We start from the raw sequence: 26,430 nt of genomic DNA, 5'->3' as shown, positions 1-26,430 counted from the left end.
CCGAAATAATAATGTAATTGGTGTGAGTTTCCAGAGTGTTTTTGAGGATCCAGAAGGCAAACAGGCAGCATGGCTGCAGATAACAAGCTCGCCCAATCAGTTGAGAAAGTGAAACTTTTGTTCTCATCAGAGTACATGAAAAATCAATAGGTCATCATAAAAAACAGTAAAATGGCCAAGTTGCCATTTTGTATATCGTAATAAAAGAAGCCTCCATGTGAATGTCTCATTAGAATAATAGTTTATTTAGGGGTACGAGAGAAAAGAATGGATATATTACAAAAGAAAAACAAAGGGATGCGTGTGTCAAGGTTATGTATAAGTAGAAATATGTTGATAAGTGTTTGCGTATGTGTGTGTGTCGTAATTGGCATAATGATATGTAAATCGTGTCTGCAATTGCGTATAAAAAACAGGGTGTGGTGTGTTTATGCATGCCGTCTATGCTTATACATATGTATCGGATATGTGTGTGTGTGTGTGTATATATATTTAGCATTAGCAGTAGCAGTAGCAGTAGTAATAGTAGTAGTAGTAGTAGTAACAGGTAGTAAGTTGATCTAGCATTTTAGCACTCATCTGCTCCTAATTCAAGCAGACAGTTTCTCCAATAAATGTAGTGATGAAGCGAGTTTCAGAAACAACAGCACCCACAGTAGCAGTAGTAGAGCAAAAAGATGAGGATTCTTGTTCTCCATCAGCAGCAGCAGCACGGATGAGTTTACCACCTGTTCGTTGAATATCAATATCGTCCCACGCTTCTTTAAGCTGTCGCGCAGGTTCGAGATAATGTTCGTCGGACATCATAAAGGTACCCCAGTGAATGCCCACCGACAATTTAGGACAACCAATGTCGTGATGCACTTTGACAGCGTCGGTAGGGCCCATGTGCAAATGCTGCATAAGTATTTCGGGCTTGAAACTTCCGATTGGGATAGCTGCGAGTGTAAATGGCGCATACTGTTCACCAATGGCTTTGAATAACTCGGGACAGTAGCCTGTGTCACCACTGCCAATCCTTGTTAGTCTGTGTGTCTCTCTCTCTCTCTGTCTTGGTCGCTTATAGAACTCTGTTTACCAGAAGAATATGCTATTGGATTTCGTTTTTACAACAAAACTGCACCATAATGTCGAGTTTTTGTCGAACGGTGTACGTGATCCGCTCCAGTGCTAAACAAAATGTACATGGATAGCGAGTATTATTATATATGTATCCATTCACCCCACACGACAGCAGACACTTTTAAATATGTTTTACAAATCCAATGATGCGTTCAAGAAACCCTCTCTTACCATGGCTGGAACACACGCAATTTTTGTATCAAGATTTTCAGCATGATGGATCTCTTGCCACCAGTCTAATTCAATCACCTAATCATAGTAGATCTCAAACGCGTTAGTTGTGTGTGTCTCTCTCTCTGTTTTTCCTTTGTTCATTTCCTCCCACTTTACTTTGAGATCGTCAACCTGATCCCCCTCTTTTCCACTTACATTCTCTACACCTCGTTTGACGAACCAGTCCCGAAGTCCTAAGGGTATATACCATGTTACTGAATTCCCAAGCTTGTGTACTACGCTTTCGTCTAATCACAAAAAATAAGAAAGTGTTTCAGAATAGCTCGTGTCTGAGTGTGTGTGTGTGTGTTTGTGCTTGCTTACCTAAATGATCAAAATGGTCATGGGAAACCAACACCATATCCAAATGGGAAGCAATTTCATCAATGGAACAAGGTATAGGCCTTAGACGTTTCGGACCGAGGTAATCGTTAATTGAGCATTTGGAGAACACAGGGTCGGTTAATATGGTGATATTGTCTACTCGGATCAAACACGTCGATTGTCTAATCATTTGATGTGTGGGTTTCTTTAGTGTATGTGAAAAGAAAACACACCCTCCTCACAATCAAACATATATACCGTTCCATATCAGAAATATTACCCTAGCCATGTAAATGCCACCGACGGCGATGATGCTGACCGTGATACGTCTTTGTTCTCCTCGGCCAACTGGACCCAAGATGCGGTTAATCCACTACTACTTTTATCCGATTTGGCAAAAATCACATCCAGTGATGGCTTGACAACAGGCATTGTCTTGTTCAATTCCTGTTATTTGCATTGAAGAGGGGGTGGGTGGGGGAGGTCAGAAAGGTGGTATATGTGATACGTGTCTCTCTCTCTCTCTCTCTCTCTCTCGAACGAACGAACGAACGAAGCATGAAACACGCGCAACAAAAAAAAAAGAATAAAAATCACCATGGTTACCTCTTCTGTCTTTGGTAACCCGTTGCCCTTGTAACGACATAACCAAAATAGTGCCGTTTCCCACCAAGGAACTTCCCGCCATTGACCAAATGGATTCACATAGCGTCGTTCAACCTTTTTGAAGGAAAGTTAAATAAAAAAGGTTGTCAGTTTTGCGGACGAGTCAAAGTGGAGGGAACGGTGAATGTGTCAAATGTCAAAGTTCCTTTCCTTCCTCCTCTATTTGTTGTTGTCTCTCTCTCTCTCTCTATCGAAGAGACAGACAGACGGACGGACGGACAGAGGTAGGATTGAAGTCTTGGAAAAAAGGCACAGATAGGAAAAAAAAAAGGAGAAAGAGCTTTACTTTGAGACTCGCAAACCGTTGCTCGGGTCGTTTCAGTTGGCGTCGTTTATTAATATCTCGAACTCGAACGGCTTCAATGAGCTCGGCAGTATGCGTGCTTTGTAGATAGTAATACGCGAACGATGAAGCGGCCACCGCGGCGATCAGACTCGGTAGTGTGTAGGGATGGTCGAATGGAATGGGGAAGTTTGCAAATGATAAACGCTTATTAGAAGCCATTCGTATAGGTTTTTCCTTTGTGGTAGTGGTGTGTTATTGATATATACAGTTATACGGGTATTGGTAGCAGATTGAAAAAAAGAAGAAAAAAACGGAAAGAGAAAGGAGGAGGAGGAGGAGGAGCAGGAGTTACACTATTACGGTGGGATATGTATTAAAAAAAAAGAGATATATCGGACAGTTCACATGCAATGCAACACAAACGATGGGGCCACCTAAGGAAACGTATCCAGCTCACTGTCTATGCCAAACATCTGTTCGATTTCCTGACGATTTGCATTAAGCTTGTTGACGCAGTAACCTTCTATCGTCCAGATGTTTTCTAAATCAATCGTCAATTGATATGCATCAGTTATATATCCAACCACTTTTAATACATTTCCTATATGTGGAATATACTCTCACCTGTCCATCGGTTTGCGGCTTCTTTGGCAATGACAGCTGCTTTTTCTGTTGTGAAACACATCATCGTCATCAACACCAACACACAGAGTTCAGGGGGAGGGGAGGGGGGCAAGTTCAAAAACGCCACATAACACATACTACACTACTAACCTTTGGCTCGGTATGTTTCAGGATCATTATCGACATATTGCTTCAATTCGTCTTGCAACTTGTCCTTTAAACGGAGTGCTTCATGATATTTCTGGAGAATTTCGTCGCGTTCGGGCTATTTAAAATTAAAGGGCAACACCCCAAAAAAAAAATATGCGAGTTCAATCAAAACCCCACACACACAGAGAGAGAAAGAGAGCGGAGTTCATGTTTCTTTTTTACCGTTGGTTCACGACCGGATCGGGCTTCTTCAATGGCCTTTTGTAATTGCTCCTTTTTGTCACGTTCGTTTTGCACCTTTTCCTGTAGGTCCTGTAATTGTCGACGTTTCTATATAATGTAGTCAAGTTTAAATAGCCATCAGTGACACGCTCATGGAAAGTTTAAATAAAAAAAAGGTCGGGAGGACTGCTGCTTTATGGTTCTTACCGCATTGGCAGCAGTGGATGGGAACGACCAAAAGTAGTTTGACGTGCCAATCTTATCAGTAGTCACTAGTCCATCATCTACCAGACCTTGAAGCACTTCTTTGACTGACTGCAATACGACGCCTTTCTTTTGTCCCATCTTTTCAATTTCCTTCAACTGATAAAACTCGCCCTTGTAGATTGCCGATATGTTAAGCCTTCTTTTTCATCATTAAGAAATATGTATCAACAGCTGTAATCATTACCGATTCATGAAAACTGTCTTCAAGTCGTTTGCGCTTTTCTTCAAGTGATAAACCTTTCTTTGACTTGCTCTTTTTTTTTTTTAATGATTGTGAGGGAGATTAGTTTTTCTTTTTAAAAAAAATCTACAAGTCTCCCAATTATTTAACCAGCATTGATCTACTCCAAAATGAGTGAGTGCCTTACCATGACGTTTGTTTATCTATGAGAGTTAAAAGCGGGTGCGCGTCTTTTTTGCGGGCTGTGGTGGAATGGAAAAAGGCGACAAACAAAAATAATGCCAGGATAAAAAATGACAGGTAATGTAATTTACCTTACAGCGTGCGGGTTTTTCCAACAACCAACACACACAAGAGTGTTTTTACTGTTACTGGCTCGCTACCTACAACAAGTACACCCTTGCTCTTTTTTCATAATGATGGACTAGTCATATAGAAGACTGTTGACAAGGTATACTCTTAACTTGTTTGCCCTTGGAAAGATGGTTTAAAAGCAACAGTGGTGTTGCAAGTTTATATTAATGCTGTATCATCTACATAGCACACCAATTCAGCTCAAGAACGTTCTACATCGCCTCAACAATTTCAACATGAGGTATACGCTTTCTCTAACACGGTTTTGTCTCGTCACCACATAATCATCGTCAACGACAACCCCAGCATCATCCAGCAAAGATGCTATCTATTTATTGATGACTAATCATGCATATGTCTATTTATACCCATTAACATCTCGTTATCTGCACCTAATATATAGGCAACTGCTGCAGCAGCACTGACTCATGAACATCCAAGTGGTGTCTGTGAGATCCTACTTAATCGTCCCAAAAAGCTAAATGCTTTTAACACCGAAATGTGCGAAATTATGATTGAAAAGTTACTGGTACGTACCTTCTTCATGTCTTTTTGAGCCTGACAACATATGAACTAATAAGGATATGAACATCCCCGCCTCTGCTGCAAAATGCATATAGGCGTGGGAAAAGTTGGAAAGCAGCAAGGTTATTTTTGTCAAAGGCAATGGTAACAAAGCATTTCGTGCAGGTGGTGATATCAAAGGTAATTCTATAATTTATGCTTCCGTTTTGAATATATGATAGTTCCAGTGGTGGCTCAAGGGTGGGAAGGAATACAGAACTGTTCAAAATATCATGAGGAAGAATTATTAACGTGTAATCATCATTCCAGCTTTGTTAGATCTGGAAGAAGCTGGTCGTCACCATGAGGCAGCCCATATTTTCTATAGGCACTGTCAATTGCAACATTTGATAGGCAGCTTAAAGAAGCCATATATAGCCCTTATGGGTGGTATCACGAGTAGGTGTAAAAAAAATTGATGAATAGAACTAAACATGAGAAACTTAAAGATGACTAACCGATTGCGTGTCTAATATCTGTGTGTGTGTGTGTATGTATGCAGTGGGCGCTGCTGTGCGCTTAGCAATGAATGCTCCGTTCCGTATTGCTACAGAAAACTCGGTCTATTCCATGCCGGAGAACATCATTGGTCACTTTAACGATGCCAGTGCAAGCTTCTGGATGCCTCGATTGGATGGATATGTGGGACACTAACTTGCATTGACAGCTCAGCGTTTGCAAGGGCCGGATATATTGTAAGCCTTCTTTCTTTCTTTTTCTTTTGAATTTCATTTACAAGGCAGGTACTGACGGTAAAGACGATATATTTGTAAGTTTCATAGTTATTCCGGCATTGCGACACATTATGTCCCAGCAAAAAGGATAAACGCGTTGGAAGCTACCCTTGACGACCTTGCGGTACAAAAAGAAAATACGTTGGACAAGGATGATATCAATGCAGTGATCGAAAAATTCTCAGCGGAAGATATAGACAAAGAAGAGAAGGCACCTGCATTTTCTTTAGGTGGTGGTATTTACGAAGCTGTCAATCGGTATGGTAGTTAGCACACACACCAACGCTACAATTTGCATAATCTATCATGATGCTTTGGCTGGGCGAAAAGAAAATTGTAGCATAGCACTCATTATTCAATGATTTTGTAAAACTGTAGATCTTTCCAACACAATACTGTGGAAGAAATCATTGCTTTCTTAAGAATGAAACGACAGCAGTGAATTGGGCCAAAGAAACGTTGGATCAACTGAAGTGCATGTCTCCAACATCACTGAAACGATCGTTACAGCTGTTACATAGCGGATCCCGCCTCTCTTTGTTGGATTGCATGAAATTAGAGTATCAGTTGGCCCACAGAACCCTGGTAAAGTATTGATTATCAAACCTTTTCTCTTTAAAGATATATCCGAGAAAAAATAATAAGAGCACATACGACGTAAAGATTTCTCTTACTACTAGTTTTCTCTTTATACTAAACACAGTAAAAAAATATCTTAACAGGCTGAGTGAGAATTTACAGAAGGAACACGATCAACGCTAGTGACTCGAACAAAACCAAAGTGGCATCCACCAACTTTGGAACAAGTGGATGCTAGTGAAATGAAACGCAAGTATTTTGATGCACCCATCGACACACCCTTGGTGCCTTTAATAGACCAAGGAGGAACGTACATGGAATACCTACACACACGCTTCATGTTGCCAAAATGCTCTGAAATCCTTCACGTGGCGAATACGTTTGGCGGTGATCGTGAACGTACCGTTAAACATCTCATAGACAAATACACTGGCAAGCACGGCGTTAAAGCTAAAGTGGATAGTTTATTCTAATTGTTTGCTTTCTAACAACGTGTTATTCATATGATTACCCATGGTCATTTTTAGGTGCTTCCTCGATCTTATTATCAATTCTCATAGTGTAAGACATGATTTCTATGTAGGAGTAGAAATGCTTCTTATTGCAGGCCGTGGCTCTCGTGGGATATGTAGTCGCGCATCGCGGCGGCAAACCACGCCACTTCTCATATCATACATATTCGTTCTTAGTACATTCATGAACCTTTTTTCTGAATGGAAATAAGTGATAATAGGTGCTTCTCGATAAAAAGGGCAATTTTTTATAACTCATGATATGTGCTTAAACACATGTATGTCTTCAAAAATAACCGCTATCAGTGTCTTAAATGAAAGTTTACATGCTTTTTTTATACCAGGATAACAATGTGATCACAAATCTTCTAGTCTCTCAGCAAAGTTCGGTATTTCCTCGTTGAATTCCTTGCTAGAATTGATTCGTGGATACGGTTCTGCGGGGACGGGCTTTCCGAGGAACGCACACATCTTATCCCAGTTAATGCCTTCTTCAAGCTTCAATGCTAGCAACCGTTCCTGTGGCACATGCTCCTTGACCCACGCATTATGCGCTTTGTATCTTGATTTCACTTCCTCTGCATCTGCCCGCAACTTTGGATCGAGGAGTACACCATCGAGCCATAATTTTTCAAATGCGCGTATTAGATGTGTACCATGCTCTGAAAGTTCTCGCGCCTCCGCAACTTCAAGCATCTTGATGACATTGTTCTTGACAGACTCATACCAGCTGTCCGCATCTCGCTCAATAAGAATGACCTTGGCGTTTGGGTATGCTTCTAAAAGAGGTCGGACAAAGCAGATCGCTGGGCTAAAAAAAATAATGAGATAAAACACGGGTTAATCGCCCTGTAAGACCCTAATTACCTAACTCATAATCATATCCTAAGGCTATTATCATACTATACTTTACAATTCTACGGCTGCATCAAAGCCATCGAAAAGGTAATTCCAGTCCACGGGCTTGTCAGGATGGTCATATGCGTCTTCAAAAAGTTCAGGCCTTCCAACTTTTTCCATTAACATGACTTTGGCGTGAAGGGTGCGGTAACTGTAACAGTATATAATGTCAGCAAAAAAAGGTTATTCCTTGTGTCCTAATTACGTACCCAAGTATATCAAGAGCAGCGCGTAAGCTATCTGTTCCAGATCGACTATAAGCTGCACCTATCACTTCTAATGGTGCCATTATATAAAGGTGCACACAAGAGTTAACGGGTAAAGTAAAAAGTAGAGAAAAATAATCGCCACACAATTTGTGCTCTTTTATATAGAAGATTGCACCTTTTTCTAAGGGGGCTGAACGTTATGGCTGCAGTAAATGCATGTGCGTACATTAGTTTGCATTGCATCTGCCAATCACTGTTTTATTTGATTTTACATACAGTATTGTAACATTTATTCGAGTACTTCATCAACAAATGGTGCAATACTGTCGAGATCATTTCTAGTTGTCATGAAAGCACAATGTCCTTATAGGGGTATGGTGAAGCGACGTTTGTACTATATTGCGATGGAGTGAGGTCCTTAAGTGATACTAATATATTTACTGATATCGCTGTTCAAGTGCTATCAATACAGAAATTATCATCATTGTGATATATTTAGGCATGCATACATAGCAGCTGTTGCGCGAATCATAGTTGCTTGGGTAGGTAATGAAATATACCCTCATGGTAGTAGTGTTTCCCAAATCAAAAAAAGTTGTTGGCAACCATATCCCCTCCTCATAACACACATCATTTCATGATTATCTCATTAACAAATCTGGCATCAACCTGAAAGATTCTGTTCAAAACGGCAAAGAATCTAAACCATGTCATGATCAAACGCCAGAATTTTATATGCTTTCAGCAGCATCCATAGTAGCTACTGATTATTTTCTTGGAACTGTTTAAGAAAATCCGGTATCTTGTCGTTGAACTCTTTGGTCGAGTTAATTTCGTGAATACGGAACAGCAGGAACCGGTTTTCCGAGGAAAGCGCAAATCGTGTGCCGATCAACGCCATCTTCAAGCTTTAACGCCAACAACCGCTCTAGTGGCACGTATTCCGAGATTCTTATTAGTAATTAGAGTCTATTCCTACGGTATAACTGCGTACCCAAGTATATCAAGAGCAGTACGTAAGCTATCTGTTCCAGATCGACTATAAGCTGCGCCTATTACTTCTAAAGGTGCCATTATAAGATGCGCACAAGAGGTAATGGGTAAAGTATGAAAAAAAAGAGAAAAGAAGTACCCCCCAATTTGCACTTTTCAACGCTAGAAGAAAGGTATGGTCATGCATACCCGGACGTATGACAGTAAATGCGCTTTTGTTTGTTAAATACTTGCTCACTGTTGCTTCAAAAATAACATTCCCCCTTTCAACGTCAAACGAATCTTTGTTGCCCGTGAGGTCGCACAACATCCTGCAAAGCAATTTCTTCCTTGATAGTTTCATCCGATCAGGCGACGCACATCAACAAAACGGTGCATGTACGCCTAGTCCCGATTATCTCATTATTAAGTAGTGACTCCCAAACTGCCGATACCACGATGTTTTGTTGCAATCATATTGTGTTTTTTGGAAGTAAATAGCGATCAGATTATGTAATTATGTGCGATGGAGCCAGGTCCTTTCATTGATGCTCATATTGATTGTTATTCCTAGTCATAGTGGTATTTCCATAAGTGAATATTGTCATCAATGTGGCACCAGGCATAGCGGAATCATATAGTCAGTTGCAAAAGGTGGGGTGAGGGGGGAGGAGCAAAAAGACAGTTTGTTGGTTCATCTTTACCCCCAAACGTTCGTTGAGTTGTGAAATGACCAACGCCACTGCCAGCGCAGCCAACTTCCCTCCTCTTTTCAATCAATTATTTAACAACGTGAAATCAATTCAAGAGCATCTCATAACGGCGTACGGTGTTAATTTAAGCGACTCTGCTGGAACCGGGAAGCATGTCGACCGTGTCCTGATCAAACAACAAATTCTTAGTCGGATCGTAATTGCAACGCCACTAACAAATAGCAATTACGTGGAAATTGACACGAAATCATCACGATGCGCCATATCTTTTTCACGATCCATGTCCGAGGTTGGAAAAAATCTCAAACCTTGTTTCTTTGTCTTTTGTATCGCCAGTTTCTTTTTTGACGCGCTTTTTTTACTATATATAGATCCTCGATAATGTCAGACGCGAAATTCTCGTCGTTGGTAAAGGCAACGATCATATGTTGACGGCAGGAGTATACTTTGTGAGCATGTTGGATTCTATTGGATTGCAATAGCAGATCGTTATGAGAGCTCCCTCGAGAAAGAGCATAATTTGTCTGTTAACTTTGAATTGTATGCAGAGTATGAACAAGGACGAAAATGACGAGCGAATTATACAAGTTAATCATACAAATACGACGACGCAAGAACTATTGTCTCCCGCTTGGGATGCCATGCTATGCTGGTAAAGTCTCTGCTTAGTTTTCTTACTTTTTTCTTTCGTGCTGAAGGTTTTTTTATCCGTTCTTTTATAAGTGTTGGCGAAAAAGTCATGCGCCGTTTGTTGAAGGATACCATTATGCTCGCACGGATCGACAACGGTAATTTTTACCAACTATCAGGTTAGACTTTTTTATTTTCCGCAAAGAAAATAATAATCAAAGGACATTATACTGATATACTCATTATCAGGCCCGCGGATAAACGTGGTTGTGGATTGCGTTCCTTCTACAGTGCGCTCTGATGTGAAAATAGACATGAATACGTACAGCATTATACCGGGTAGAATGATGTATAATAAGCGTTTTGATGGACGGCCTCGAACAATGATGAAAGAGAACTCCTTGGAGCAGTTAAAAATCATGTTTCCCAATGAGTTTTCAAAAGTAAATAATGATCCAATTGTTGCTACGCTACTTTCGAAATCTGATAGCACTAGAATGTATATAAATGCTCAATATATGTATATATCGTGTAGAGATCCAGAAAGTTCCCAAAACGGCTCGATACAGTTAATAATATTGTGGAGCAAATTATACAGAAAAACGCACGATCCAAACCTATGTCAGCGCTAGCACATACTTGTGCACGTCCTAAAGTAATGTTTCGTACGAGACGACAAGGCTCAAGTGATGAAACGCTTACAGCTTTAGGTCCGAGAATAGTATTTGTACGTTGTATCATTGATACGGTTCCCTTTTTTTCTTGTAGGACGGTCCTATGGATAAAATGACGACTTCTCCCAATGCAGTAAGTATGTTGCTTCCTTAAACGTTATTTAATTGCGGAACGAAGAAATGGACCAAGAGGAACTAAAAATAATTGGATGGTGCTTTACATGTACATGCCATAAATTTAGATATACCAATTCGCTGTCAAGCAAGTTAAACGGGTGTTTCCTATCGAGTTTTGGGGATCTGAACGCAATCTTCTTCTGGTACTGAAAGGTATGTATATTGCTAGCAATACATCCTTTTCCAATTAAAGTAGAAGAACATACTTTTCAACTCATCATATACTCACGGGGTCCGATACAATATATATATATATATATATATATATATATGATACTACCTTAGTCATCAGACAAGCCATGAATCTTCGAAAACGAGAAACATTAGATCTTAAGGATGCGTTACGAGAATTTAATGTAATGACTTAAAAGCTTCTTTTAATCAACGTATCCATGTATTAATCCTTGGGGAATAAATTCTATAGCTAACCGATTGTGCGTGGCTGGCTCCGCCGTGGAATCCAAAAGCTAGGCTTCATGCGGACGAACGGAATAAACGGAAGGAGTTACTATACCAAGCCATGTCATGGTTCTATAACGACTATGTATTCGTACTCATTCGGGTAATGACAAATGTGTTCTACCTTTGTCTCTATGTCTATGTTTCTTACAATATACGCAGTCTTACTTTTATGTGACAGAATCCAGTACCGTCAACAACCGCATGTCATTTTTTCACGCTGATATATGGAAACAAAAAACGCAATCATTGGTTGATGGACTTGTGGAGAAACGATATGAAAGAGTTGCATACGTAAGTAATGGTTTAGTGTCTAGACTTAAAATTGAATAGTACAAATTCTTTATAATTGCTAAACTATAAAATTCTTTTGCTAGACTCCAGAAACAGTAGCGTCACTCCGAATCGTACCAAAGGGTGCTAGTATGCGTCCCATTACCAACATGGTAAAAAGAAACTTTCTTATTAGTTGTGAACTATGTGTTCTGACCGGATACTTTTCTCGTGTAGTCACGTATAAACAAAGGTGACAAGATCAAGTTAGAAAAAGCGGCGCAAGTTTTGGTACTAGAAAAAAATCAAAGCCAGCATGCCGATGTAGGCAAGTCAGTCAGCAATCTCGCTCAATTATACTCAAGACTCTCAAAATACAAAAAGAGGGTGTTTCAAAAAAGCTCAAGGTATAAATGTTTATACATATTTGTGATTTGATATCAAGTTATTTCAATCTATTGCACGCAGTGTCTCATCCGTTACTGCTGTATATACCGCTAAATAACTGAACGACAAACATATTATCCACAGCAGTGATCGCTTTCACTTTGTCAAAACTGATATCAAGAACTGCTTTGATTCCATCGATCAAGGCTTACTACTTGAGATATTGAAGGAAAAGTTAAAGGAGGTACGTATCTGTGCCAGAGTTCTCTTTAAAACGGTTCTATTCTACTTGGCTAAATTTGTTCATATAGTGCTATACCATCAAGCCTTATTTGAAAACCTATAGTCGATCGGGTCAACTGCACTGGAAGCAAGAAATAAGTGCTGGAACATCAGGTTGCGTTTCTTATTACTTGTGGGATAATTGATGTAAAAAAAAACGGGTGGCCATGTTGTTGTCAAAGTCGATACACTAGCTAAACCTGTGTTTTTATTTTCTAAAACTAGATCTTCAATCATCATCAAAAGACGATATTATAAAGCTAGCCGAACGATTTAGTCAATCTCTTTGGATAGAAGGAGTAAAGATCTCATTTGTGTAAAACGTTTTTTAAGATATCTTTTTGTTTGCAGAACATCTAATACTTGATGGATTATTTGTTTTTTGTCCATTTAATCTATACCTAGGCAAACTATAGTGTTCAAGACGGTGAAGCACTACTCGAACTTATAGAAAATCATATAAAATATAATGTGGTAAAGGTAATGCACATATTTTTTTTTTGCGAGGCCTTGCTCATTCTTCATTGCATATTATTCGTGTCCAAGAAAATCAAATTGCCCTAACACTCCTCGTGGCATACATGATTCTCGGCAACATAAGATAGGAGATGCTGTATATCGCCAAAAAATAGGCGTACCTCAAGGATCATGTTTATCTACGATACTTTCCGACCATTTCTATATCCACATGGAAAATCAATGTTTACCCTTTATTAAAGAGGATCCACAAGCAGTAAGTCTCATTACTCCTTTAAAATGTACGGGTCTCGTTGAACAAGTGCTAACTTTTGCAAACACGCACTCATTAAATCATTGAATAGATCTTACTTAGATATGTTGACGATTTTCTGTTGGTAACTCCTAACAAAGACACCATTGAAAAGTTCTGCAAATTCATATATACAGGTCAATATTTTTACTTACTCACTTGTATATATAAACCAAGATATACCAAGGTTTTCTTGTATCCTTATCGTTTTTCTGTCTCTTTTATTCTTATACTAGGTGCCGACCGATATGGAACAACATTTTCTGCTGCTAAATCTGTCACCACTGCCAATGTTGACTCTGTCCAACTATGGACTGAAACTGGTGAGTTATTCATTTTTGCTGTAGTATTTATAAACTTGTGTGGTAGGGTAGGTACATACTAACACTGAATAATCAAAATGTCAGAATTACCATGGTGTGGGTTGCAAATAAACACAAAGACACTAGATATCAGCTCTGACTATTCAAGGTTCAATAAAAGCAGTAAGAAGGACATCAGAGACAACGTCGCGATAACAGATAAAGAAGGATCAGGAAAAAGTACTAATGTTGAAACAACTGCTTAGATATTCGAGACTTGATGACTTTGAGGTTTACTCATTATCATAATGACATTAAGCATAAATTTGTTCAGTAAGTGGAGATCGCTCTTGTGTTTGTCTCTGCTATAGTATAATGCTTTTTGTTTAGTGTGAGTTTCTAATGACAACATCTTATCGCATAGGTCCATCAAGACCAAGCAACAAAAGATCTTTCTCAACTTTAATTTCAATTCTGAAGATACCGTATACCGAAATGTGTACGAATCTTATTTGCTTGGAGCAGCAAAAGTAGGCGCTTATTGTCGAGCACTGGACCGACATGGTACTCGTAAAAAGATATCTGGAAATGTCTTGTTTGGTAAGTTTTGTTTTTTCCAGTGCTATGAATGATTTATCACGTTTCCCCGGATCATGGAATTCAACCCATCTTATATATATATACAGAAATTATATCGCATGCCCACAAGCAAACGTTTCAAAATACAACAAAACATCTGGATCATGCAATTCTAAGGGTCTTACTGTACTTTGCTTTCGTAAGGATCCTTAGCCGAAAACACATTTTCTTCCAAGATTTACTGAGACGTTTCAAATTTGCCATTGAAAAGGAAGGGCTGTCGAGACCAATCAAAAAGATGATACAAAGCTGGCCTGAATGTAGCTTAGTAAAGATACCTCTTTTGTAAATATTACTTGTTACCTTTTGAAAAAACAGTTGCATGTACATCCTATAGTACAGATCTATGGTACCCGCATTGACCAAGAATGGTAAACTTTACCACCATGCTTCTACTACTTTACTGTTGCTGAAGTATCCTACGAAAAACAGAAATACCTGTGTATGTCTTAGTAATTGATCCAAAGAAACTGTCAAACTGCACTCTTACGGTTAAAATCCCCGTATGATACAGTATATATGTACCATTCGACGTTTTAACGGGGGAGATCGAAAACCACGTAGCTGGGTCTGCATACTACGAATGTTGCCACGGCATTACTTGCTTGAATTTCGTGAGTAGTACATACCAAGTCATTTATGTTCCTTGACCCAGTTTTGTATAACTTCCATATCAACGACCTTATCTAAGAAGCGGATGGCACCACCTGATCCCTAGAAATTAGAGCACATGCTAGTGCCAAATATCAAAAGACGAACGAATTTTGAAAGATTGACTGATTTCACGCAATGTTGCATAATGAGGGTCTTTGGGAAAACATCCGAGAACGGATGCATCAGTATGCTATTGGTTACAGCGCGTCAACTTTGAGTAGATCAGCCTGATCAGAATTATTAGTATATAACGCACTACTTCATCTTTGGATTGTATCGACCGGTTCAGCAACGGTTAGTACAAAAGAGGGAAGGGCATATGTCTGTTGACAGGATACCTTTCGACATATCCAAAGGGTTTAAAACATATTAGTACAGTATTTGTTTAAGATTTTCCATCATTTGACATCGTCTTGGTTACTAAAGAGTTGAGACATTAAAGGACATTAGTACAGTATCATCTACCTGTACCTTACCTACCATGGCGCGCGACGAAGATAGAGAAAGTTATGTAGCAGAATTCAGCAAAAATAAATAAACAACGGGGGTGGAAAAGAGCATGGAGATGAAAGAAACAAACTTGGGAGGAAATCCCGGTTTGGTCGAGAAGCTATCGATTACGCAACTTTTGCAAATTTAAACTGATTTTTGCAGCACTGGCTATGGCAAAGCAAATGATACGAGAACTTTCTTGACCCGGAAGATCAGAAAATACTATATCCTGCTATTTACTGCGTATGTAGTAGTTAGTCTGCTCGGTTGATTGTTCAACAAGTACACACTTCTGAGGGACTCTATGAATCAATGGTATCATATCATCATCACCCGTGGATGCTTTTATTTTCTAGATAAAGAAAATCAATTTTCGGAGAGTATCACCTCTTCTTAACACTTGTTTCCACAGGGGGAACCGCACATATACAGGATGTTGTAGCATTATTTTTACAGCAGGTTGAAGCAGCAAACATAGACTTTCCGTTCGTGAACAAACAAGACACGCTTACCAAAGTGTATGTCGTCTCTATTTTGACAGTTTCCATTCATGACGGTATTCAACGCCAATTCACAGTACAATATTCATTGCCATATGTTTCAAGATCCTCCCTTTTCGTCAAAAATAAAAAAAAAAAACCAGCACTGAAGTCCATCCAACATATCAAGTGTTTTTCCTTGTGACAATGATGATGATTTATTAGGATGAAGAGGCGACGCGTATATGTTACATTGTGTATGTCTAACCGACGATGAGCTTGTCTTCGGTGAAGGAGTACTCTATATTACATAAAAGATGGCAAGAGTAAGTACATGCAACGCGTCCAAATCCGTTTCTTCTTGGCCCTTTTATCACTATATTGAAACATCCTCCAACTTTGCTATGCTATAAGAAATAGATACGTTACCAGGAATTTCAAGGTTGAGAGGGGCGGGACCCTTGCGAATACGACCCGAGATATCATAATGGGAACCGTGGCAGGGGCAGTACCAACCACCGTAATCACCAGCTTCACCAATAGGCACACAACCCCTATATAAATGTGACAGTATAAATAACAACAATCCCATAACACAAAAGTTTATAATTTTCCATTCCTCCAATTCCCGCCTTTCTTTTTTCCCTGAAATAGCAAAAAAAAAAAAGAGAGACTTACAAGTGAGTGCAGACACCCAACATGACGAGCCATTCAGGCTTCTTGACACGGTCGGCATCCGTTTGAGGATCACGCAATTCCTGGACGCTAACACCGTTGGCCTCGGCGATTTCGTCAGCGGTACGGTGACGGATAAAGACGGGCTTACCACGCCACTTGATAGTAACGTTCTTACCCTCAGGGATAGCGTTCAAGTCGACTTCGGCCTTGGCCAAAGCCAAAACGTCGGCAGAGGCGGACATGTTGGCCAAAAAGTCGCTGACAGTAGCCTGAGCGCCTGCTGCACTAATCAAACCAGTGGTACCGACCATCATGTAAGCAAACGAACGGCTGGCTTCACCGCTGGTGTTGGTCTTTTTGTATTTTGAGAAATCGGGAACGGCAGTCGTGTGGTTGCGTCGCAATTGGAAATCGTTAATGGGACCCACTATTTTAAAAAACAAAACTCTTTTTTGTCAGTTTTCAAATGCATAATCGGAATAATCAAACTATAACTAAAAATAAAAAAAAATGAATTGTGGAGCCTTTTTCTTTTCTCTTTTTTTTACCATTGACAGCAGAGGCATTGACAAAGCCGCCAGTGGATCGCTGCTTGATGGAAGAACCCAAGACGGGCTTGCTGGCATGGTGATCGTCGTGGTGGTCCAAAGACACGCTGCCACCAGAGACGCTCAACACCTTCTTCAAAGCTGGAGCCGAGGCAGGGACGTTAACAAACGAGCGGTTGGAGACCGCAGACGCAAAGGTGCGCGACAAAGAGGCCATGGCGCTTATATATGAACTTTTAAAAAAGTGAGAGTGGGGGTAAAAAGTGAGGTTTTTTTTTTTTTTTGGCAAAGGGGCCTCACAGAAAAACTTGCTGAAAACAATTTAAACAATTTCCCCCGGTTTGTGCGTAGTCCAATAGAAAAAAAAACACCGACGACGTCATTCGTCGTTCGACTTTGTTTTTTCTCTGACTTGCGCAGCTCAAGCATTTTCGACATTACCAATTTACAAAACTTTATATCGAGTGTTCACTTTTGACGCTTTCACTGTTTATAAAGTAGGGGGTGCAAAATAGTTGATTTACTATTCAGCATTGGCGAATTGGGCTGTATCCCTAGCAACAAACACACGGTGGACCCAGTCACAGGTACCCTAGCAACCGAGCGATTTAGCAACCGTAGTAACATTGCAATCCAGTAATGCAGCAACCTGGTAACCATCGTCATAGCAATCTCAGTAATTTTTTAATATACTAGCAGCAAGTACAAAAAGTTGCTTTTTTTTATGGCGAGAGAAAGAACAGATTGGCGTATACGATACGTATTCTAAGCGATATTGCTTTGCAACTAATTAAATCAGAATAGTGCTGTGTATACCGTTGTTGGTTGTTTGCTATTTTGTCACTTTCAACCCACACAAACTCGATTTTATATTTTCTCATTTCCTTTCGCATGAGATGGATGCCAAATAGTTATCCACTCTTTCATGGCTTTGTGCTATAATCAATTCTCGAGGGATTTTTTCATACCCGAACCCCCTCGTGACCATAATAAGTCTCGCAAAACATTGAGTATACTTAGGGTCGGTTCCATCACCTAGCCCTCTTGATTTAATTAACTCTCCGCCCTTTGCAGAAAATGCCTTGAGGAGACAAGAGAAAAAGGCGCCTGGAACACCCATAGGATAAAGATAGCCGCTGTGCAATTCATGACGCTCTCTTGTAACCTCCTGTATTATATTAATGAACGTGCCTTTTTATTATTAATACCGATAGTCTTCCTTGGGGAGGATCGACACAATGACCCATCCCCCCTTCCAGGCCTCCTTTCTCACGTGTCAATCTATTTTTTTGTTCCTTTTCGCTGTTTCTCAAACGGTGTACACTGTGAAGAAACTAATAATTCAAGAAAAAAAAAGTCGTATGGTCAGGCTATCTACCCACCGTGCGGAAATTAACGCACACACATCTCAAATCCAAATCTATTTCTATGTTAGTAAACGTATAAAGTGATATGTACCCGGTTCCCTTATTGGCAAAAGGGGAAGGACCTTTTGAAAAAAAAAAGAAGAGAAAAGAAAAAAAAAGAAGCCCGCTTTGATTGTTGTACAGAGTTTACAACCCCCAGTCCAGTGCCTTGTGGTAAAGTGCGATACAGCACCTCTTGTCGAGACGAACAAGCAAGCGCATCTCGTGTGTGTGTGTGTGTGTGTGTGTGTTCAATATATTATGTGGAAAAGAAAAGTCTGTATAAATTTACAATGATATTTTTTACTTTAACAACCACTGCTGCAAAAGCGGTTAGCTGCTGTTCTGACAACCGAAGCATCAACCGAAAAAGGCATAGTTTTCTTGGTTATGGATCAACCTCTTATTCCAGAACAAGTTAGCTCTTGAAATGCTATGTGCATATAACACTGTGATGGATGCTTATGTGCAAAACTAGTAGGACTTGGGGCAATCCAAAAAATCAAGTACGTTTTCAAATTCATATGAGTTTAATGCCCCCATGCAATAAACAAATACGCGCACAATTCTCTAATAAGTCCCTCTCGGCTTCTCACTCCCCTCCCCCTCCTCAAAGGATATCACCCCTTCCTTTCTGCGGATCTACATGAAAGAGCGGGGTGGAGGGTTTTGTATAACTTTACAAGTTCACCCTATCCACCTCAGGTCCGCGGGATTACAGAGAAGGAAAAAGAACCTTTGTTTTTAGCAATCGTATACATACATATACATAATAAAGCACGCTGCTTTTCAAGGGTACCAGTAAACTGCAAAAAAGAGAGTGAGGGCGTAATTATTTTTATAATATATGTTTTTTTGCCGATCTGTATACTTGTCTCTCTCTTTCTCTGGTTTTTGTGTCGGAGGAAAAGGGGGAGAGATAGAAGGATCCTCAGGATCTACCTTTTTTCTTTGGTGCTGAGTGTGAGAGTAGATGAAAGAGTAATAGTAGCTGATTTTCTGGGTCTAAGAATAGAGTCTAAATGAGAAGAAACTTTTTCTTCTTCCCCTCCCCTTCAAGCAGTCTACGCCATCATCGCAACTCCCAATTTGCCCCAGAAATGCTCTTAGGGATGTAGTTTCAGAAATCGAATGCGCTGGTCATAGTGTCCTGTGCGTGGTAAAGGAATTCGAGGGCTGTTCCATAGTGCTCATAACAACCAAGGGCATCCCGGGTTTGGTTTGGTTTGGTCTAACTAGAATCGTGCGATGATGGCTAATGTGTAAGTTATCATAGCTTGTGGATATTACACAGGCATGATCCATCTTGTGGAACCGTCCATGCTCGTGAAATGCATCTCGATTAAGGACGATGGGTAAAAGCAGGGCACACACACACACACACACCATTCGCCGACCGCGCTTTTATCAGTAATTAGTGCCGCCCGCTATTAGCTTAGCGTTGTGGGCCACGAGATTCTATTTAAAGTAGTTCATGTTACACACGTCGAGCGATCAACATCGCAAAGCTTTCCTTTTTACCTGATCGCCCTGCGCTTCTTCTTTTTTAGTGCCCATTAAAATAATAGTGTGGGTGGCCCTTGGCCCCGCGCCTGCACACACATCCCCCTTTTTATTTCTAACTTTTTTTTTTTGTTTCTCTCTTTCCCTTTTGCTTTCGTATACTCCATTCCTTCCCTCATTCCTCACACTCCAACAACAACAACAACAACAAAAAGTCTTACGATTTTTTCGTCTTTCTTCTCCACTCATTGCCCATAAAAAAACACACACACACACACCTCTTTTCTTTTCTTTTTTTACCCCCAAAAGTCTCTTGTCTTTTGGGCTGCCTCTATATTCAGTCCTTCTCTCTCTCCCTCTCTCTCCACTCGAGCAAACCAGTAGTTCACTTACCAATGGAATCCCTCGACAAACCGAAACTTCCTTCTATTCAATTGATGCTGCAAGGCATTGGCGCTGAAGGTAATAAAAAGATAGCAAATATATATAGTTCAAGGTAATCTCAAAGTGTATATATAATAATAATAGAGAGTACAACAGCAGCCACGACGACGACGACTCCATCTTTGAGTGAGCATCGAGCCACCACCAGCAGCAGCAGCAACAGCGTCGGACATAAGCGCCATGCATCCGACCTGATGACCCACAACGCTACTACTCATACTACTGCTACTGCTGCCACTGCTGGTGCTGTCCCCTATTCCTCGACCCCTTCGATGAGTCTGTTTCCCCATCCGGAAATGACAGTAGGCGGCCTACCAGGGCATATGCAAAAGCTATCGATATCCAAGCCTGCAGCGCCGATCGAGCCTAACCTGAACCACCAGCAACCGCAACAATACCACCAATACCATCACCATCACCACCACCACCCTCACGAACCTCCGCAGCGATTCCACTTTCAATCCCCCACATCGATGCTGCTGCAACAACACCGATCGCCTCGAAATATGCACTCGCGTTCCTTTTCCGATTACTCGCATCCATACCCGCCCCTCTATACTACACCTACTACTACTACTACAACTAATACCACTACTACTACCACTACTCCTACGCCTACTTGTTCATCGACCACTTCTACGACAACCCCAGCTCCGATGAACGATGGTAACACGACACCATCCACCCGACCACCCTTCTTGCACTCCGGATATCACCGACGCGCAATCTCAACAAACACGATGGATTTGCTTCTGCAGCCTGCGCTGCAGCGTCCACTTGACTACCATCATCGCCACCAACAACAGCCGCCTCAGTTATATGCATCGTCATCGACTGCATCGACTACAACTACCACCACCACAACGCCTCAGTCGCCCGTGATGAGTAGTCATAGCAGTGACGACACTGGCAGTGAAGAAGGAGGAGGTCATCATTCGGACGCGAGCGAGAAAATGGTGGTTGTCGAAAGTGGCAATCACAACAAAAAGGAAAGCAGCAGCAGCAGCAACAACAAGTACCATTGCCCTTATTGTGACAAAGGGTTCAGTCGTCCATCGTCGCTTCGGATCCACACCTATTCGCACACGGGCGAAAAGCCTTTTGTGTGTCCCGAACCTGGATGTTCGAGAAAATTCAGTGTGCAGAGCAACATGCGTCGTCACTTGCGTGTCCATCGTCTGGGTCGTACCACCAAACGTTCCTCGCCTTCCTCCTCCTCCTCCTCCTCCTCCTCCTCGTCTTCTAACAACCAAGACGCGTCGTCAGTGGCCACGAATACGAGTGATAGGATCGACCCTCATTGTCATTCAGCAACAACAGCGAAACCTTTGGCTGTGAAGCCAGCAAGTTGGGTCAAGCCGCAAGAGCATCAACAACTTTTACATCATCATCATCATCATCATCAACAACAACAACCGCATCATCTCCATCAACAACAACAACAACAACAACACCATCATCATTATCATCATCATCTTTCGCCCTTTACCCTTCCTAACTTGACTGGTGACAACGAGTAGAAAAAAAGAGAATTTTTGTTGTATTTTTTTCATATATAATTTTAGGTATTATCTTTTTTTATTATTATTTGTCTTGTCCATCTCAGCACTCCTCTCTCTCTCTCTCTCGTCTTTTACTATTAATTATCCTTATTATTGTTATACAATTTGCCCCTCCCCCCTCCTCCTCTTTCTTTCTTTCTTTTTTTTTTGTAATTCGTTTTTCTATAGTAGCATCTCTTGGTAACAGCTATTGATTCTTGTCTTTTACTTTCTTTTCCCATCGTCTCTCTATTTTTCCCTTGTTGATCAGAGGGAAAAAAAGAAAAAGAAGAGTTTTTTTTTTCTGTATTCGTCGGTTCCTTTTTGACCCAATAAATCTCAAATAAAAAAAAAAACTTTAGATGCTGGATCATCGTCTTCAAAAAAAAAAATATATCTTTTTTTACAATGATGAATGATATCATCGAACATAAAAGGAGGTCTCATACGCACCCTCCTCCTTGCTTGAAAGTAGATGTGCGTCATTAAACTTTAACTGCTTTTTGCTGGAAAAGGGGTATGTGTGTGGACGCTAGGGTCTGGAAACAATGGAGAAGGAGATGATATTGGATGTATTTTCTTTTTTTAAACAAAAAACAAAAAAAAAAGGTATGGCAGGATATCCGGGAAAAGTGGAAAAGAAAGAGAGAGAGAGTGAGGATGGAAGAAAGATGAAAAGGAGATGTATGTACATATAATAATAATACTCTTGTGCTGCTGTTCAAGCAAAGTAGTGGTGGTGGTAGTAGTAGTAGTAGTAGTAATAGTAGTAGTAATGGCTGTTGTTGTTGGTGATTTGAAAGGTTGATGAGGCAGTGGTGACGGTAGTGGCGGTGCGCGTTTTGTGTAGGATGTGGAGGGGGGGAGAGAGAAAGGAAAAGACTGTATAGACCTCTTTTTCTTTTTCAACAACACATTTTGACGTGTTGGACGAGATGTTTTCTATTTTTGCTTTTGTTCTTCTTTTCTCTCACTTTTTGTACTTGATGTCGACGTTGTTTTGGGGAGGGGGGGGTGGGGCAGGGATCTCGCAGTGGTAAGCCTTTTTGATAAGGAGAGAGATCACCCCATTCAAGGAAGTGTCATCCGCGGAGCCAATCGAATGACAACGACCAACCCATCGTTCGACGATCCAACGATCGCCTCGACCGGCTGGGTTGCACCATGTTCCCTATCCGTGATCCACTCAAACCGTATGCGCATGATCATATCCGAACCCTTGACCATATCCAACTGCTGCAGCACGACCTGTGCATCCCGCTCGTTCACAAAATCCAACAACGACCGACCCAGGACCTGATCACACTGTGCGCCGACCAACTGCTCCACCATCTGGGACACAAACACGATCGTCGAATCCTCGGTGTATCGGTTCAGGATGAGGCAAAAGCGAGGTTCCTGGACATGCGCCACCCGGTTATTGACCCATCGATGGCGCGTCTCCAGTGATCGCTGCATACGTTCCTGACTATCGTTCCATGCGCCCACTAACTCTAAGGACCCGTCCTCGTTCACGACAAACACCTCGTCGACCGAATTGCTGCGTATCTTGTGTCCCGCATCCGTCGGATCGTACAAGTAGTTTGTACACATTAACACATCGTAGCAGTAATGCACCAATGTTTCAATCACCACATAGTGTCCGTCCTTGTGTCGTGTTCGATAGGCGGTCATGGACGACATTTTCTCATTCATGACATTGGCCGAATGTATCTTGGTCAATGCATTCACGTCGGCCGGATGGAAAAACTCGTATGCTCCTTTGCCTATCATTTCTTCCGGCGTCCACCCGAGTACTTCGCTCACGCTTTCGGAAAGGTAAATGAAATTCGCAGTGGCTTTGTTGTCATATATTGAAATGTAATTAGGAACCGTGTTTGCCATGGTTACTCGTCGTCTTTTTTCGTCGTCGCAATCGCCCAAAAAAAAAAAAGAATAAGAAGAAACGGGTCGTATCAGACTATGTATAGATATATATATATATATATATATGTGTGTGTGTGTGTGTGTGTGGAGCCTTAGAGCGAACAAGGGCAGGGAGGAAGGGAGTTTTTTTTGGGGGGATATAGTTATTGTCTAGTAGCAAAGTTGACGTAAAAGAAGAAGAAGGAGGAGGAGGAGGAGGAGAAGGTTTGGAAGTGAAAAGAAAGCAAAAAAATAATATCCAGGCAACGGGGCCTTGCGGGTCTAGTTTTTGTTCACCCGCGCCAGAGCCGTTTGCTCTCAATGTATGATTTATTGACGACGACGACGACGGGGTGCCAAAATAGTACGCCCCCGATGATCTGAAAGACTGCCCTTCCCAGGACTACTCGGCTCACTGATATCGCCCATGGTGGTGACGCCAGATGCTGTGGATGACGTACGATAATGTCACACTCAAAATTTGAGAGGGCAGGTCCACAAAAGAAGTGTTCAAGAGTGGTCGACGCTGGATGCCCACAGATTGGACATGGAGCCGACGGAACCGATTGCCCGGGCACATATGCCTGTGCTAGGAGACTGGCGTGTGTTGGGGGGTGGGGTGGGGAATAATGAGTGATGCAAATGCGCCACCAAAACCGTGTGTGGTATCGACGCAGCATCACGCCAGCTTACGGCCCTGGGGATGTTTCGTTGACCGACTTGTGTGTGTATTCTGGATTGGCCGTTTGGGATGGTGCGGTCTTGTTCTCAATGGTGTTAAAAAAAAAAAAAGAAGAAGCCCGTTACCCTATTGCTGGGTCGGGCTCAATATGCATAGTGCAGGATAAACACGCATACACTACATACTACACGTACCTACGCACGTAATAACATTATCATCCCATTGCTGTTTTTACACGAAAAGGTTACCATTTGCTACTATCATATACAACTACATTTCTTTGGAATGTCTACTACTACTACTACTACTACTACTACTACCACCGAGATTGACAATTGTCCTCCCTTCCTCCCTTTCAAGAAAGACATATGCACGTTCTTTTGAGTTTGACAAAAAAAGTATAACTATAAACACTTCCTGTTATAGTATAAAATCCGGGGGAAAAAAAAAAGCAATCATGCACCTTGGTGATCGGGTTAGAATACGCTACCATCTTACGATCTACATGTATACGATTCTCTGAATACATGATGTAAGGTGTGCACACGCACATATATGCCATATGTTAATAGTAGAGTTTACTCTTTTGTTTAAAAATAGGGAAAAACGTGATGGAAAGGAGGATAAAGTGCGTGCACACTAACTATACTCTTGTGCCCTAAGGCATATCTTGTTCTGGGGAGGTGTGTGTGTGTGTGTACCAAGTTATACTAGATAAGCATAATAACCAAGCAATCGTTTTGCTTTTTTCGCTAGTATAGTAGTATAAAACACAACGAAAGAGTGTTGTGGCTGAGGGAAGCCTAGAATCTTGTACTTTTAGAAAATAAGCATAACAACGTGTAGTATGTAGTATGTAGATGACCTAAACGTGCATAGCTCCCTATGCTTGTTTGTTACCCTTTGTAGGCTGTACTATGTAGAATGCTCAACATCGCATCACTTATGTCTCTTTAACACCAGTCATCATCGCTATTCCTGATCCCTACAGGAGCTCCCCGGTAAAAAGTATTGATGTTACTGATAAAATTGACAGCAGCACAGGAATAGTGCTATTCGTGTAAATAGTGATGAACAAGAGAGAGGTTTTGATTGGGGGTTTGGTAGTTTACGAGTGATAAAGAGTTATTAAAAGGGGAGGAGGGGGGGGGTCTGCTAACAAAAAAAAACGACGCATTAATGATGTCACTTGTTTCACCACCCCACACCACCACAGTACTTACCTCATGAAAGCCCTCCCTCTTTTTTTAGATTTCTTCTTTTGCTACCAAACTACACACACACACACACACACACACACAAAAGAAAAGAAGCAATGATTGACATTATGAGCAATCCCTTTGACAAGAACATGCTCTCCTACAGCGGCGGTGCGGTGGGCCTGCTCATCCTTATTCTGGATTTGATTGTCATCTTTGAAGTCTTGAACTCCAACCGTAGCACGGGCGGCAAGGTTGGCTGGTCCCTGCTGGTCTTTTTCTTCCCTATTGTCGGCATCATTCTCTATTTGTAAGTGTCTATTCATTCTTTTGTGCTCTCTCTATTTTCAGGAGCAAGAACATTTACATAGTATGGGGAGGAATTATAAGGAAAGAAGGGAAAACCCTTCTACGACATTCGTTTGTGTGTGTATATCGAGCTTTTGTTGTAGAGTACAGTAGTACTTTGTAGTGGCGTGAATATATAACGTAACAAGTTAAAAAGCAGTTCTTTATATAATAACATGCCATCCTTCTTTTTAGCCTCTTTAGCCATCGCGCTGAACATAATGCAAGATACGAAGCAATTGCTTGAGAAACGATTTAATTATCCTTTCATGACCTTAGCTCATAGCCCCCATCCCACTCTGTATATATCACAACTAGCTGTAAATCAACAACAATAATAAAAATACTGTTCATGGGTTTAGCAGCA

The 26,430-nt window shown here is 41.1% G+C and overlaps 9 protein-coding genes across 9 annotated transcripts; 4 read left to right on the top strand and 5 right to left on the bottom strand.

The window, feature by feature from the left end:
- Positions 1-218: 218 nt before the first annotated feature.
- On the bottom strand, positions 219-3,018 carry BDB00DRAFT_807739 (beta-lactamase superfamily domain-containing protein). Its single transcript, XM_053122354.1, has 8 exons — positions 2,612-3,018; positions 2,266-2,379; positions 1,940-2,106; positions 1,660-1,841; positions 1,492-1,583; positions 1,294-1,371; positions 1,079-1,170; positions 219-1,009 (listed from the first exon to the last, which is right to left on the bottom strand). Exons 1-8 carry the CDS (start codon positions 2,828-2,830, stop codon positions 586-588), a joined length of 1,368 nt encoding a protein of 455 aa, XP_052983166.1. The 5' UTR covers positions 2,831-3,018; the 3' UTR covers positions 219-585.
- BDB00DRAFT_889863 (meiotic nuclear division protein 1) lies at positions 2,926-4,121 on the bottom strand (the record flags this gene model as incomplete). The annotated part of the gene is made up of 6 exons (XM_053128465.1): positions 2,926-3,152; positions 3,236-3,280; positions 3,386-3,500; positions 3,608-3,682; positions 3,815-3,985; positions 4,059-4,121. Coding segments are annotated over 6 exons (576 nt in total), but the record flags the coding sequence as incomplete, so codon positions are not given.
- A 227-nt stretch (positions 4,122-4,348) lies between these two features.
- BDB00DRAFT_926457 (ClpP/crotonase-like domain-containing protein) lies at positions 4,349-6,759 on the top strand (the record flags this gene model as incomplete). The annotated part of the gene is made up of 10 exons (XM_053128844.1): positions 4,349-4,360; positions 4,492-4,506; positions 4,597-4,650; positions 4,813-4,938; positions 5,030-5,114; positions 5,244-5,372; positions 5,476-5,580; positions 5,641-5,668; positions 5,756-5,970; positions 6,470-6,759. The coding sequence occupies 10 exons, from the start codon at positions 4,349-4,351 to the stop codon at positions 6,757-6,759; spliced, it is 1,059 nt and encodes a 352-aa protein (XP_052983164.1).
- A 376-nt stretch (positions 6,760-7,135) lies between these two features.
- On the bottom strand, positions 7,136-8,014 carry BDB00DRAFT_936736 (P-loop containing nucleoside triphosphate hydrolase protein). Its single transcript, XM_053129233.1, has 3 exons — positions 7,908-8,014; positions 7,712-7,849; positions 7,136-7,609 (listed from the first exon to the last, which is right to left on the bottom strand). The coding sequence occupies exons 1-3, from the start codon at positions 7,985-7,987 to the stop codon at positions 7,156-7,158; spliced, it is 672 nt and encodes a 223-aa protein (XP_052983163.1). The 5' UTR covers positions 7,988-8,014; the 3' UTR covers positions 7,136-7,155.
- A 2,115-nt stretch (positions 8,015-10,129) lies between these two features.
- On the top strand, positions 10,130-13,617 carry BDB00DRAFT_889835 (uncharacterized protein; the record flags this gene model as incomplete). Its single annotated transcript, XM_053128464.1, has 14 exons — positions 10,130-10,244; positions 10,316-10,380; positions 10,472-10,665; positions 10,758-10,877; positions 10,991-11,029; positions 11,139-11,226; positions 11,359-11,429; positions 11,695-11,826; positions 11,910-11,978; positions 12,374-12,436; positions 13,107-13,207; positions 13,307-13,380; positions 13,480-13,566; positions 13,613-13,617. Exons 1-14 carry the CDS (start codon positions 10,135-10,137, stop codon positions 13,615-13,617), a joined length of 1,218 nt encoding a protein of 405 aa, XP_052983162.1. The 5' UTR covers positions 10,130-10,134.
- Positions 13,618-16,072: 2,455 nt separating this feature from the next.
- Positions 16,073-17,252, bottom strand: BDB00DRAFT_869125 (cytochrome b-c1 complex subunit Rieske; the record flags this gene model as incomplete). Its single annotated transcript, XM_053126564.1, has 4 exons — positions 16,073-16,110; positions 16,239-16,363; positions 16,488-16,914; positions 17,036-17,252. 4 exons carry the CDS (start codon positions 17,250-17,252, stop codon positions 16,073-16,075), a joined length of 807 nt encoding a protein of 268 aa, XP_052983161.1.
- Positions 17,253-21,401: 4,149 nt separating this feature from the next.
- Positions 21,402-21,563, top strand: BDB00DRAFT_733532 (uncharacterized protein; the record flags this gene model as incomplete). The annotated part of the gene is made up of 1 exon (XM_053118350.1): positions 21,402-21,563. A coding segment is annotated over one exon (162 nt), but the record flags the coding sequence as incomplete, so codon positions are not given.
- A 1,129-nt stretch (positions 21,564-22,692) lies between these two features.
- Positions 22,693-24,030, bottom strand: BDB00DRAFT_807710 (uncharacterized protein). Its single transcript, XM_053122353.1, has one exon. The coding sequence runs from the start codon at positions 23,811-23,813 to the stop codon at positions 23,001-23,003; it is 813 nt and encodes a 270-aa protein (XP_052983159.1). The 5' UTR covers positions 23,814-24,030; the 3' UTR covers positions 22,693-23,000.
- A 1,765-nt stretch (positions 24,031-25,795) lies between these two features.
- BDB00DRAFT_807706 (uncharacterized protein) lies at positions 25,796-26,281 on the top strand. Its single transcript, XM_053122352.1, has one exon. The coding sequence runs from the start codon at positions 25,832-25,834 to the stop codon at positions 26,027-26,029; it is 198 nt and encodes a 65-aa protein (XP_052983158.1). The 5' UTR covers positions 25,796-25,831; the 3' UTR covers positions 26,030-26,281.
- The last annotated feature ends 149 nt before the right edge of the window (positions 26,282-26,430 follow it).

Source organism: Zychaea mexicana, assembly GCF_025766255.1.
Source record: "Zychaea mexicana strain RSA 1403 chromosome Unknown BDB00scaffold_12, whole genome shotgun sequence".
Classification (NCBI taxonomy): Eukaryota; Fungi; Mucoromycota; class Mucoromycetes; order Mucorales; family Lichtheimiaceae; genus Zychaea; species Zychaea mexicana.
Note: the sequence above shows the minus strand (reverse complement) of the source record. Positions and strands in the feature narration are given on the sequence as shown.